This window comes from Biomphalaria glabrata, chromosome 2 (genome assembly GCF_947242115.1).
Source record: "Biomphalaria glabrata chromosome 2, xgBioGlab47.1, whole genome shotgun sequence".
NCBI classification, from domain to species: domain Eukaryota; kingdom Metazoa; phylum Mollusca; class Gastropoda; family Planorbidae; genus Biomphalaria; species Biomphalaria glabrata.
In genome coordinates, this window is record NC_074712.1 from 15,482,505 (window position 1) to 15,498,061 (window position 15,557).

At 33.7% G+C, this 15,557-nt stretch overlaps 1 protein-coding gene across 1 annotated transcript; it reads left to right on the forward strand.

Moving 5' to 3' along the window:
- LOC106065817 (uncharacterized) lies at positions 1 to 15,044 on the forward strand. Its single transcript, XM_013224720.2, has 5 exons — positions 1 to 151; positions 4,005 to 4,105; positions 6,099 to 6,214; positions 6,993 to 7,142; positions 11,360 to 15,044. The coding sequence occupies exons 2-5, from the start codon at positions 4,023 to 4,025 to the stop codon at positions 11,611 to 11,613; spliced, it is 603 nt and encodes a 200-aa protein (XP_013080174.2). The 5' UTR covers positions 1 to 151; positions 4,005 to 4,022; the 3' UTR covers positions 11,614 to 15,044.
- Positions 15,045 to 15,557: the final 513 nt, after the last annotated feature.

Genomic DNA, 15,557 nt, shown 5'->3' on the forward strand with positions numbered 1-15,557 from the left:
GACTTAAGTGGTCTGAGTTACAACCATACTTTCATTAAGATTGGTTGTAGGCTACACACAGTAACAGCTTAGATTGCATAGACAGTTTTGTTTGGGGATAGCACAATTGTGTTTCCTTTGTTTGAAAAACTTCGTTAGGATATCGAGTCAGGTTAACAATTGAGTTAAATTTATCTATCTATCTATCTATCTATCTATCTATCTATCTATCTATCTATCTATCTATCTATCTATCTATCCATCCATCCATCTTTATCTATCTATCTATCTATCTATCTATCTATCTATCTATCTATCTATCTATCTATCTATTACTATTACAGTATTTAGTACTTAACTCTTTTTCTCCTAATTGACGATACTATCGTTGATTTGACGTCATTAAGTAAAATTAAAGTTTGATTTAATAAACTGTTCTGTATAAAAAGAGCCTGCATTCTGCTTTATTCTAGACCAAATAAAACATTTTCTTATAACAAACGACAAAACTATTGAAGCTTAATCATAACATGGTATTAAAATAGTAATGAGCAAAATGAAAAATTCCCTCAAAAAACTTACAGAGATAATTACGGAGAGAAAGAGTTAAAAACTTGTAGTGTAGTTAAAATCTGCTGTGAATGTTGGCTCTCTCCTTGTTGCAATTAGATCTACTGATCGAACTGTTGCTTTGTTTTCTATAAGTATTGCGAGTCCTTGCCATCTAGTCCTAGTATCACTATGTCCACTACTATCACTTTTCCTTGGTAGATCAAATTCTATTCCATTAGCACAACTCTCTAAACTTGTAAAAGTTTGTTAAGTCTTAGAATGTTACACACGTGTACATGTAGACTGTGACACTTTGAACCTAACATTATTAGGTTATAGAATGTTACACACGTGTACATGTAGACTATGACACTTTGAATCTAACATTATTAGGTTATAGAATGTTACACACGTGTACATGTAGACTGTGACACTTTGAACCTAACATTATTAGGTTATAGAATGTTACACACGTGTACATGTAGACTATGACACTTTGAACCTAACATTATTAGGTTATAGAATGTTACACACGTGTACATGTAGACTGTAACACTTTGAATCTAACATTATTAGGTTATAGAATGTCTTATTGAACAACGTAATCACTTCCCCATAGTTCTCTTCTTGTTAATACTAGTTATATGTGAGTTATAGCCCTTAGTCATTGTGAGTTATGTGTCCTATGTTTTGAACTAGCAGTTCTACCCAAGATAGCGTCGTGTGATGAATGACTAAAAGTGTACGGGCCAACTTCTACATTAGTTGCCGTGATTCTTCAATTCTAATTAACAATTCTTTTAGTAAATAAATAAATGAGCTTTATTTTGGACGAAACAAATGATAGGTATAGATATTTTGTGTGTATAATTGCCACAGTAGTGTTTCCAGTAGTACAGAAAAAAGTTGGGCGATATTAAGCATAGACTTTAGTGTGACCAACTGTGAAGGTGTCGCATGGGCAGAACAAGAACCGCATTTTCAATCGGGAAATCTCATTTACACTAGAACTTAGTTGACTCAGATTTTCAATGCACAAGACAGAGAGGAATGAAGAAAGTCTGTCAACAGATCTTATGTAGTGCCCCAACGATTCAACAAAGTAAGGCTGTGTACCGCGTTACCTGAATAGGTGTTCCTTGAACTACTGGACTAACTAAGAGAAAGGTGATGGTGAAGTCTCGTCTACGTCATCAACTGCCGCATTACTTTTTCTAGTCATCAGAAATGGAAGTTAAGACCTTGCATAGTATGACAAAACCAGGATTAGATCTACACAAAATCATTTAGTTAAAAAAATGTTTACTCTATCGTAAGCATATCTTCCATTCCATAATTGGGATCTAGGAAAAAAGTAAAAGTTGGGATCTAGGAAACAAGTGAAAATTGGGATCTAGGAAAAAAGTAAAAGTTGGGATCTAGGAAACAAGTAAAAGTTGGGATCTAGGAAAAAAGTAAAAGTTGGGATCTAGGAAACAAGTGAAAATTGGGATCTAGGAAAAAATAAAAGTTGGGATCTAGGAAAAAAGTAAAAGTTGGGATCTAGGAAACAAGTTAAAATTGGGATCTAGGAAAAAAGTAAAAATTGGGATCTAGGAAAAAAGTAAAAGTTGGGATCTAGGAAAAAAGTAAAAGTTGGGATCTAGGAAAAAAGTAAAAGTTGGGATCTAGGAAAAAAGTAAAAGTTGGGATCTAGGAAAGAAGTAAAAGTTGGGATCTAGGAAAGAAGTAAAAGTTGGGATCTAGGAAAAAAGTAATAGTTGGGATCTAGGAAAAAAGTAAAAGTTGGGATCTAGGAAAAAAGTAAAAATTGGGATCTAGGAAAAAAGTAAAAATTGGGATCTAGGAAAAAAGTAAAAGTTGGGATCTAGGAAAAAAGTAAAAGTTGGGATCTAGGAAAGAAGTAAAAGTTGGGATCTAGGAAAGAAGTAAAAGTTGGGATCTAGGAAAGAAGTAAAGGTTGGGATCTAGGAAACAAGTAAAAATTGGGATCTAGGAAAGAAGTAAAAGTTGGGATCTAGGAAAAAAAGTGGAAATTGGGATCTAGGAAAAAAGTAAAAGTTGGGATCTAGGAAACAAGTGAAAATTGGGATCTAGGAAAAAAGTAAAAGTTGGGATCTAGGAAACAAGTAAAAGTTGGGATCTAGGAAAAAAGTAAAAGTTGGGATCTAGGAAACAAGTGAAAATTGGGATCTAGGAAAAAATAAAAGTTGGGATCTAGGAAAAAAGTAAAAGTTGGGATCTAGGAAACAAGTTAAAATTGGGATCTAGGAAAAAAGTAAAAATTGGGATCTAGGAAAAAAGTAAAAGTTGGGATCTAGGAAAAAAGTAAAAGTTGGGATCTAGGAAAAAAGTAAAAGTTGGGATCTAGGAAAAAAGTAAAAGTTGGGATCTAGGAAAGAAGTAAAAGTTGGGATCTAGGAAAGAAGTAAAAGTTGGGATCTAGGAAAAAAGTAAAAGTTGGGATCTAGGAAAAAAGTAAAAGTTGGGATCTAGGAAAAAAGTAAAAATTGGGATCTAGGAAAAAAGTAAAAATTGGGATCTAGGAAAAAAGTAAAAGTTGGGATCTAGGAAAGAAGTAAAAGTTGGGATCTAGGAAAGAAGTAAAAGTTGGGATCTAGGAAAGAAGTAAAGGTTGGGATCTAGGAAACAAGTAAAAATTGGGATCTAGGAAAGAAGTAAAAGTTGGGATCTAGGAAAAAAAGTGGAAATTGGGATCTAGGAAAAAAGTAAAAGTTGGGATCTAGGAAACAAGTAAAAGTTGGGATCTAGGAAAAAAGTAAAAGTTGGGATCTAGGAAACAAGTGAAAATTGGGATCTAGGAAAAAAAAAAAGTTGGGATCTAGGAAAAAAGTAAAAGTTGGGATCTAGGAAACAAGTGAAAATTGGGATCTAGGAAAAAAGTAAAAATTGGGATCTAGAAAAAAAGTAAAAGTTGGGATCTAGGAAAAAAGTAAAAATTGGGATCTAGGAAAAAAGTAAAAATTGGGATCTAGGAAAAAAGTAAAAGTTGGGATCTAGGAAAAAAGTAAAAGTTGGGATCTAGGAAAAAAGTAAAAGTTGGGATCTAGGAAAAAAGTAAAAGTTGGGATCTAGGAAAGAAGTAAAAGTTGGGATCTAGGAAAGAAGTAAAAGTTGGGATCTAGGAAAAAAGTAAAAGTTGGGATCTAGGAAAAAAGTAAAAGTTGGGATCTAGGAAAAAAAGTGAAGTAGTTTGATGCTGGAGACGCTGAAAAAGTGATGTATTAAAGCTTGAATGAATTTCTTTCTTTACTATCCTGGTTCAAGAGATGCTAAGACTGATGTTTCTACTTCAATGAATTGTGTACACCCACCTAACAATAGTAATGTCCTCACTGTTAGCTGTTGACTTGTTAAGCTACTACAAACTCTGCAGACACGCAACATTTCCGAGTGGAACCATTTAATATTTTTTAAAAAATTATCATTTTTTTTTATTGCTCATCTTGCAGAATACTTCTTAGCTTACTATGGATATATCAAACAATTTTAAGGCAGCCAGACCACTGGTTAAAGTTGTAGTCATCCTACTTGTAATAGCCCAAGTATGCAAGTAAGAATTTGTTTTATTCTTATGACAAATAAGTGTTGTCTTCAAGATGTCCATTAGCAAATAAAAAAAAAATTGATTCACATGATAAACAATATTTGTTTTTCAAAACTAATAGATAGCACAACGACCAATCGCCTTTTATTCCTCAACCCAAAATTCTGAAGTTTCAAATCCCTGTCTTCAACCAGATTCATACATGAGCCCTCTCGGTTTAGACGCAAAGCGCTTTACCCCACGGCCACAACTCCCCTATGCTGACAGAGAGCACCCCTAACCCAAATAATGTCGAGATCCACTATTATTAACCAAATATCAATAAATTTTGCAATAGTGACCGAATTTCTGATGTAAAGAAGATGTTAGTTTTTAACTCTAGACCAGGGGTGGGCTACCTTTTTGTATCGAGGGCCGTATTAAGAAAAATTTGGGAATGGGGGCAGCAGATAAATATATTTAAGTACTTACAACTTTAAAAATACGCTGTGTATAATGTCTTTTAATTCATATTTATACCGTTACGGTATTATACATTCACTTTTCATTTTTCACACTCCCAATTAAGGAATTACAACCTATTTCACGATTTAAAAAATAGCTATTGTCTTTTTATATCACAACATTTCACCACAAATACACTTCTGTACATAATGTGAAGTATTTAACTGTTTACACTAGTGCGTAACGTTTCCGAACAGTGATACAAGCTTACTAGTTGTTATCCTTGTGATTGCTGTGAAATTACAGTCAGTCAGCATCGACCTGTGATTACACTTGCTTAGTTTCCACAAACAGTACATGTTCACATGTGTATTTGTACCCAAACAATGTGAACGTTTAGCAGCCAAAGCTTTTTAAGTGTGGAAATACAGCTGCTGGCATTCTAAAGCTCCCGCGGAAGAAATGACTGGAACTTCTCTTTCAGTTCCTAATTTGCTTGGAGTTGTGTCTCCTGGAGCTGATGGTATTGAAAACTGGATCTTGACATCTTAACATTTGCTTTTATAAATTACACAATTAAAGAATCTAAATTAGTCTTGTACTCTCAAACATTTCACTAGATATATTTTCTCTAACTTATAAGGGCGGCGGGATACACAATTGAGACCAAAAGAAAATCCGCTGCTGATGACAAACGTAGACGGCGAAAAGAGAATCTAAATCTACCACCTTCGGACAATGGTTATGCCTACGATAGTTGAGATAAAATATGTAGGTCACCGCTGGGTCTGCGTAACCATGGGAGGAACTGCTTTTACTGGCTTGTCTTGAGAAATAGGAAAGCTTTGTTGAAAAGGATTGAACATGCACTACATTTCAGCCATCGGAATACTTTGTTTCTATATCTTCAAGTAGCCTACTTTTCAGAACTGCATATGGTTAATCCCCTTAACTCTGATTATTTAAATATATACATATTTGCATATTTGTTAAGTTGAAATTGTATTCACTTTGTGCAAACTTTCCTGTTTAAAGTTTATGGTTGGGATATTCTTTATTTAAAAAAAAAATGTTTTTCTCAATCAAAGATCTATCTCCATCGGTTGTTAAACTTGCAACCTGAGACTGAGTGTATTGAAGTATAGCCAATGAGAATAATCTTCGTTTACTAGAAACTCTTTATAATTAGACAGTTACAGTTATTTTAAGAGAATATTTAGAAATATTTTAATATATTTGCATTTGTATGTGTGTATACTGTGGTCACACCTAATTTCTGTAGGTGTTCGCGGGCCGTATAAAACACTCCGGCGGCCGCATTTGGCCCGCGGTCCGTAATTTGCCCACCCCTGCTCTAGACTATAGCATGCCGAATTAATTAACATTTTAAAATAGCATAGTAAACTGCTTTGATCATATCGCATACCATTCTCTCTCCCTTTCTCCCTCTCTCTCTCTCTCTCTCTCTCTCCCTCTCTCTTTCTGTCTCTCGTATTCACACTTAAACTTTCATTCTCTCTGCATCACAGTCTCTCTTTCTCTCTTCCTTCATTAGTTGGTTGGCTTTCTGCACTACTTCCTGGTACGTACATCTAGACAATAATGTTTACATTGGACTGTGGCGATCATGTAGTTTGACCTCTTGCAACCCACGTGACGGTATACCTGTGGGTGAGTACATTGAGTATAAATTTGTAAAGAGAAGTTTGCTTTGGTAAATGTACAAGACTAAACTGTCGAAACTTTGGTAGCCATGAAAAATATTTTTTATTGCTTTATAATATCCATATATGAATTAATAATTATATATATATATATATATACTCAAAGAAATCTCCTTATAGACACAATTCTAAACAGTCTTCTTACTTTTAGAGAATTTGATTTCTAAGATTTGAGGGTGTGTATGTGGTGGAATGTTTCGATTGGCCACGTTTGGATTTTCATTTAACAGAAGCTGGATGTCTTCAAAGAAGTTTTACGTGGAAACCATCCGCTGTGTTAGCCAACCCCAATGTCAACAATTCCTTTCCATTCCCTATGTTAGCCAACTTTTATTGTCAACAATTCCTTTCCATTCCCTATGTTAGCCAACCCTTACGTCACGTATTGTCAACCCTAACTTGTTACAACTATCATGAATGTCACCCATACCCTGTGGCTCTCTGGGAATATTCAATAAAATGAAGGTGTCAATGACATGACATCATGACTTCTTAGTCGAGACGATGTAATTGTTCCTATTGATTTGATGAGCATACTTTCAATACATCTTGATACATACTGCTGCTCTGTCCAGCACTGACCACAATTTGTTTGCCTTCCTCAAAACACAATTCTAAAGTACAATAAAAAGCAATGTACTCTCTGAAAAATGCTTGATTATAGATGCTTATAGATTATAGATGTTTTGTATAGACCATGAAGAACTATATACACATCTCTACAGCCTTTGTCATGGCGGTGCAGGCGTTCGCCATCTTTGGATTCGTATCCATTAACCTAAGCTTCTGGCTGGTCTTGTTGTATACATTCAGCTCTAAGTACAGACTGAGTTCTCCGACCTACAGGCTGGCTGCAGGGCTTTTACTTTGTGCCGGTAAGGTTTTGTTTTCTTTTGTTAGTGGATACTAGCAAGTCTATTCTTGCTCTTGCGATAGTCGGATGGGATTTTATTCAGAGCAAATAAACTGATTGGCCGGGATTCGAAACCTTGTATTAGCTGTCAAATTGCTAATCTGTTAAGTCTTTATGATAAGATTAATTTATGGGGGGGGGGGGGGGGGGGGATAAGAAGAATAAATACACGTGCTTTTAGCTTGTTTTTCAACAATATTATACGGAGTTGTACGATTAGTTAGGGAGGATAACAAGTAAAATTGTGAATGCTTTTTCTGAGCCGTGCTCTCTGTCTCCGCGAAAGTTACATGAGGTAACTCTAGTCCGACTTACAGAAAAAAGAGTTATCTTTCGATGACTTTATCATGGTGTGCCACATGGTTGGGAATGAAGAGAATTATATATAGAGACTAACCATATGTTGCCCGCGGCCCCCGGGTCTTGATTTGCGTGTCACTGTCGACATAGTCACTGAGTGTGTTTTGTAAACAATTAAACGAAATAATAATGTTATAAGTATAGCGAATGCGTTAATGTAAAAATAGTATGAATGGAGCTATCAAAATAGCTAATCGACCTAAATCCATTTTTTCAAATAAAAACATTTCCTTGTAGACCTACATATATTTTATTAAATATAAAATGGATAGACTTTATTTTGTCTGATTATGTGTTACAGTATAAAGTAGATCTATCATCTTTGAATTAGATCTTGAGTTAGAGATAGCCAAGATCTAAACTAATCTAGAGTTAAATACTGGCTTGGATAGATTTCTTTCTGCGCGTGCGTGGAGGCTTCGCTCTGCGCATGCGTGACTTTTTTTGTTAGATGTACGGAATCATGAATGAAACTATTAAAATGTATGTCAATACGACTTAGCAGCTATAGCGAACGAATGTATGAAAAATGCTTTAGGAAAACAAACTTCAAAGTTAATTTGATTAAAATATGAAATGAATAGACTATAATTAGTATGTTTATGTGTTAAAGCAGGGGTGGTCAACAGTTTTGTATCGAGGGCCGCATTAAAAGAAGTTTGGGATGGCGGGCCGCATATATATATATGTGTATATATAAATAAATAAATAAATAAATAAATATTTATATATATATACACACGGACACACATATATAAGCCTCCTGTGTAGGATGTCTTTTAATTCATATTTACACTGTATTACTTTTTTTAAAATTGCTGAGTCTTTTTATATCACAATATCCCCACAAATATAAAGTTATATTTAATGTGCAGTATTTTACTTCTTACACTCGTGCATAATGTTTCTTAACTGTGAAACTATCTTACTAGTTGTTACCCCTATGACTGCTGTCAAAAGACAGTCAGTCAACATTGACCAGTGATTATACTTGTTTAGTTTTCACAAAAAATGCTTGCTCACTGAATGAGACAGTTTATGTTCCGGAAGTTAAATGTCGGGACGAGCGAAGCCTGCCCTTGTGGAGCATCACCAGAAAATGCTGACCATGTCCTTCAATGGTGCATACTAAATCAAGGGACCCGAACAAGACTCTCCAAAGACTATTCGGAGAACTGCCTGATCTGGGAGCCACTACGCGGTTCATCTCAGATATAGGATTACTGATCTGAACCCTTCAACATGTAAAATGAGAACGAAGAAGAAGAACTGATGTATGTGTACCCTAATAGTGTGAACCGCAGCAAAGTTTTTTAAGTGTGGAAATGCAGCTTCTGGCACCCATACGACTCCCGTGGTAGTGCTGACTGGGACTTCTATTTGCTTTGAGTTATGTCCTCTGGAGCTGACTCGGCTTCTCTTAATAAGTGTTGTACTTTTAATCATTTCACTAGAAATAGTTTCACCTTTCAGCAAAGGAAAATGACAAAAACAATTTTTTTTTGGCTTGCCTGTAGAAATGGAAAAGCCTTGTTTGAAAAGATTTGACATGCATTTACATTTCATATGTAAGCAATCAATTGCAATAGGGATTGTAGAAAACATGAAATTTTGTCTTCCACTCTTCATTAGAAATATTGGTAACAAAGTCACAGTCAAGGTCCTTCAAGTAACATAACAATGTCATCCTTGCGATTTTATATTTTTCTCCTTTGCCTTGCCCATGCTAAGCTAACGAACTCATTCGATTATTTATTCTTAAATCAGAACTACCCGTGGTTAACTTCCTTATTGCCGTGTTCTATATTATAATTAAATTTATGCAGTTTTGTGCAAACTTTCATGTTTCAAGTTTATGGTTCTCAGTCAAAGATCGAGCTCCATCAGTTGTTACACTTGCCATCTTGTTCCAAGCCTACCCAACACTCAGACATTGTGTCTTGAATTGAGTGTATTGATGTATAGCCAATAAACATATTTACTTAAAACTTTTTATAATGAGACAGTTTCAATAATTTACATACATATTTTTTAAAAATAGTTGCATTTTTATATCTATATACTGTGGGCACACCTGATTTCTGTAGGTGTCAGCGGGCCGCATAAAACTCCTCGGCGGGCCGCATGTGGCCCGCGGGCCGTAATTTGCCCACCCCTGTGTTAAAGTAAAAGACTATCTTTGCAAAGAGAAGTTCTATCGTCTTAGAGTTGCATTAGAGTTTTAGACCTAGGAATAGAGAGATGTATAACATTTCGGTCTTGTCTAATGAAAGAATGTACGTCAGGACTTCTAAATTTGCAGATATATGGAACGAATTTATGTAAAAATGCTTTTGAAACACAAATTTGAAGGTTAATTTTATTAAATAATGAAATCAAAGATCGATGAAATTATAATACTTTCATAGAGTTGTTCAAATATTTTGCTTGAGGGTCTTAAGTTTGTTTAAGGGCTACTATACATACGTCACGGTTCCAGTTAGTACCCAAGGAACATTCATGACAAGTTTTATCAAGATTGGTCAAACAGTTTTGATTTCTCTTCGTAACACACATACATACATACATACATACATACATACATGCATACTTACATACACACACACACACACACACAGCATACATACATACATACATACACACACACAGCATACATACATACATACATACATACACACACACATCATACATACATACATACATACATACATACATACATACATACATACATACATACATACATACATACATACATACATACATACATACATACATACGCACACACATACATACATACATACATGCATACTTACATACACACACACACACACAGCATACATACATACATACATACATACACACACACAGCATACATACATACATACATACATACATACACACACACACATCATACATACATACATACATACATACATACATACATACATACATACATACATACATACATACATACATACATACATACATACATACATACATACGCACACACATACATACACACACACACACCATACATACATACACACACACACACACACACATATACATACATACATACATACATACATACATACATACATACATACATACATACACACACACACACACACACATATACATACATACATACATACATACATACATACATACATACATACGCCTTACTTTCTACTTTATAGTATAAAGATTATTATTATTATTAATTTAGAGACGAACAAGTATTCATTCTCTTGCGCTGCCAGGGTCGAGTTTCGTTAAAGGGAAATAAAATTCATTGTAGTCCCTTTGACAGTTTCCACTGAGGAATTTTCTGCTGATGTGGCTGGTCTGCATTATTATTGTTATTATTATTATTATTATTATATTATCATTATTATTATTATTATTACATTGAAAATAAAGAACTAGCTAAATCCAAACATTACATCAGCTGACAAATATCAGAGACTTATTCTCAGAGAAGATCCGTCTTTCTAGTTTTAGTAAGCGGTTCACTTCCGTCTTTCTAGTTTTAGTAAGCTGTCCGTCGGTCGTCTGCCATGCTATTTCTCCCACCTTCTATTCTAGTATTCAATGTCCCTAACAAAATAAAAAGTGAATCAATCAATTAGTTAACTAATTAATTTATTTATTATAATAAATTAGTTTTTTTTTATAAATTAGTTTGTTTGGTGTAAAAAAATGGAAATAGATCGAACAGTATTTAGATATATGGCTATAAATATGCAGTTCTTTCCATTATATAAATTTTGTTTTTTTTTTACGTATTTTTTTTTATTTTGCTTGTATTTCCTTTAGTCGTGTCCTGGCTGATAAGTGTCGTCGTATTTGGGACAAACGTATGTATAAATAGTGGACAGTATAACGGAAAGTATGTCGGCTGCCATTACAGTTATGGATTAGCAGTATGCGCTGTCGTCCTGTCCTTGACCGCCTGCATTCTCATTTTCATTGACACCAGAAGCGTAAGGACTACAGTTGTCAGCCAGAGGAATGTCCAAGTGGAGACCACAGTCACATATAGTACAACACAGCACCAACAGATTAGATAGGCAGACCTACCTTTAGATAAATAGATCTATCATTAGACAGACCTACTATTAGATAGACAGACCTACCATTAGATAGACCTACCTTTAGATAGACAGACCTATTATTAAATAGACCGATCATTTGTTTTTTTAAACACATCTCTCCTATAGACAGATCTACTATTCAGTGTCTCTCCTATAGACAGATATACTATTCAGTGTCTCTCCTATAGACAGATCTACTATTCAGTGTCTCTCCTATAGACAGATCTACTATTCATTGTTTCCTCTCAGATCTCTGAAAAATAATAGACTAAATGTGATCTCACTGTAAAAGACATGCAACTATTTTTTCATAGCAAATATTTTATGGAGACAATACAATATGGTAAACGCCAATCCTACGCGCGATATAAAAAAAAACGACAGTCAACTTTCATTTAATAAAAATACAATGCAAAGACAAATTTATTTTCTAATACAAAATCTTAATTTTCACTTATCAACCTTATCCCTACCCTGACTGGGTCGCGCGCAATCTATTTCGCATTGGGACCCGCAATTGTTAGGGCCGGCACTGATGGGAAGCATCAGACTTTATGACAGTGGCACAACACAAAAAACAACAACAACAACAAACAAACAAACAAAAAAAACATAACAACAAATGTGCAACTAACTAGCGGTAATAATTAAGCAAACTTGATACGAAGATCAACTGGATTCAAACTAAAACTTCTTAGGTATGTAAAATTAAATTTAATCATTTTGTCAATAAATTAGAATTAGAATTAGATCTAGATCTAGATCTTATCTATGTGTAGACCTTGTCAATGATTTACAAAAATAAAATTAAATGACGTCATCAATTGATGGTGTTTAACTACAAATGATAGCACTAAACTCTCTTTATACATTAGACTTATCTGGAGGGAATACCATTGCACAAAATTTAGAGATCTATTAGCAAGTTATTACAAAGTATGAGTTCATGATATCTTTGGGCTTATATATCTGACATACGGATACAATGCTGCATTATAAAACTATAGGCTAATGCATTCATAAAAAACACTAAGAATTTTAGTAGTTTTCATTTTTAGCGGCCCCCGTAAGGGGAAAAAGCCGCTATTAGGTTTGTGCAAAATGTCCGTCTGTCCGTCTGTCACACTCAGATCTCGAAAACTAGAAGAGATATGAAAAATATTATTTCATCATTAAATCCGGCTTGAAAAGTTTAGGTGCAACGGCTACTTTTGGTTTTCTAAAAGCAAACCGTTTAATTTATAAAATTAATTATGCAAGCGATTTTTTCATAAAAATACACCAATTCTAAAACAATTACGTAAATGTAAGGGAGGCAATCTTACAATATGCTAACAAAGATGGACAATTTTTGTGTATTTTTAGTATCACTAAGTCAAATATATTTTACAAATGTACAGGAAATGTTTACAACAAATATAAATAATAGTTAAAGACGTTTTTTCTGGTCAACTAACTGCTAAAATTAAAAGAAAACATTTCTGTTTGTTTATAAAGGCTAATAATGCACTTTGTATGTAAATATCACGCACATTTTTTTAAATGGACTTTTTATGCAGCGATTTTCGTGCAGTAGCGTAACGTCGCAACATGATCAGGTTCTAAACCAATTCCTTAAACTTTTTTAAAAAATCAGATTTTATTTATTTTTTGTTTAGTGCCCCCATCTGAATTAAAGAAGCTTATTTTTGTGAGTTTTGTCTGTTGGTCGGTCTGTCCGTCACGATTAGATTTAAAAAACTAGAACTCTAAAAGCTATTGAAAATCTGATTTACCCTTTAATGTTCCTCCCATAACATCTCAATAGTTTTAAGTATCTAAAATTGATTGTTCCGGATTTTTTTGTGCAAAACTAATCAACGCCAACAAATGTTTGTTTGCTCTTCTAACTTATATTACATTCCATTTCCATGCTTAAACGTTGCAAAAACACATTATCAATAATATGTTGTTCCGTTTTTTATGTAAATAGCATATTAATGCTAAATCAAAATCTCTATACTGACTTATAATTCATTAATTGTAAAAATGTTCCGGATATTGTTTTATAAAACATGAATTATGCCTAATGATTGTTTGAAATCGCATAAGGCTTTTAAAAAAAGTAATTTACTAGAATTGATTACTGAAAATTACTTTTTAGACATTTAATTTTCTTGTAAAACATAACATAGAAGTTTTGTAATCCATAAAGAAAGTTCCGGATTTTGTTTCTTACAAATCGTCGCCAGAAATTTCCGAATTTATTTAAAAATCTACTAACGCCAAATAATTGTTTGAACTCCCTCTTCTAATTAATAAACAAATAATCTTCTCATTTACGAAATAATGTTTTTACGGATTTTTATGAAAAATATTTTAACTCACTACTCTCTTACAGTACATTTAACTTTCTACCTAAAACATTAAAAAATCTAATTATCGTTAATATTATGTTCCGATTTTTAAGGAAAACAGAATCCAAACACCAAAGTAAGGTATGAAAATCTCTCCACGTGGCTGTAGTACATCTAATTTTTATACGAGACCATCCAAAAAATGTAATTAACGGTATTACATTTATCTGAAATTCTCTTTTTCTTTTACTATTTATACAAACATCCGGAACAATCTATTATATAAACTTTTCAATTGTGTTCATACCTAAAAATTATTGCGATGTTTTGAAACGTAAAATAAAGGTTAATCAATTTTTAATAACTTTTAGTTGTTTTTTTTATATCAAGATAACGGACAGACCGACTGACAGACAAAACGCAAAAACAATGTGGCTTTGATCCTTTTTAAATAATATCTATTTGAACTCAGTGCACCAATGTCTATGAACCCTCGTTAACCCTTAAAACGCGTGTGGTAGTTTAGCCTCTAAACATCAGAATTGTAATTCCAATTTTGTAAGCACTCATTTTAACGCAGCTCAGCACTTTAAGAGTTAAATATCTCGTGTAAATAAAGACATTTTTTTTTATGGTACCGGTACTAGCCTATTGTGAGGTAATGGAATTTTTTTTCTTTGACGTCATATGAATGGACTCTTTAAATGTAATGTTAAAAGAACGCACTCGGTGCACCAATGTCTATTAACCCTCGAAAAAATTGCTTGTTTTAATGAAAACATATTTTAGTCTAACTAAGCCGTGTGACGTAGTGTTTTTTTTTCCTTTGACGTCACATGGAATGAATTCTTTAAATGAAATGCTAAAAGAACGCACTCGGTGCACCAATGTCTATGAACACTCGAGAAATTGCTCGTGTTGATAAAGGTGATTTTTAGTCTAGCTAGGCCTTGTGACGTAGTGTTTTTTTTTCCTTTGACGTCATATGGAATGAATTCTTTAAATGAAATGCTAAAAGAACGCACTCGGTGCACCAATGTCTATGAACACTCGATAAAAGGCTCGTAATGATGAAGGCGATTTTTATTCTAGCTAGGCCGTGTGACGTAGTGTTTTTTTTTCCTTTGACGTCATATGGAATGAATTCTTTAAATGAAATGCTTAAAGAACGCACTCGGTGCACCAAAGTCTATGAACACTCGATAAATGGCTCTTATAGATGAAGGCGATTTTTAGTCTAGCTAGGCCGTGTGACGTAGTGTTTTTTTTTCCCTCTGACGTTATATGGAATTAATTCTTCAAATGAAATGAAAAAAGAACTCGGTATAGTAATGTTTATTAAGCCTCGTTATGTGACTCGCGTTTAAAAAAGGAATGATATCTTGATTTAGATCTAATCTAGATTTTTTAAACTAGATCTAGATTTTTATTACAGTATATCTAGATCTGGATTTATATTCTAATTAAAATTATTTTAGAGTCTAGATCTAGAATTTCTAGATCTAGTTTAGACTAAAATAGACTAGATTAAGATGTAGAATTTCAATTTCTAAACTTAAAGTGTAAAAAAAAAGTGTAGATTTT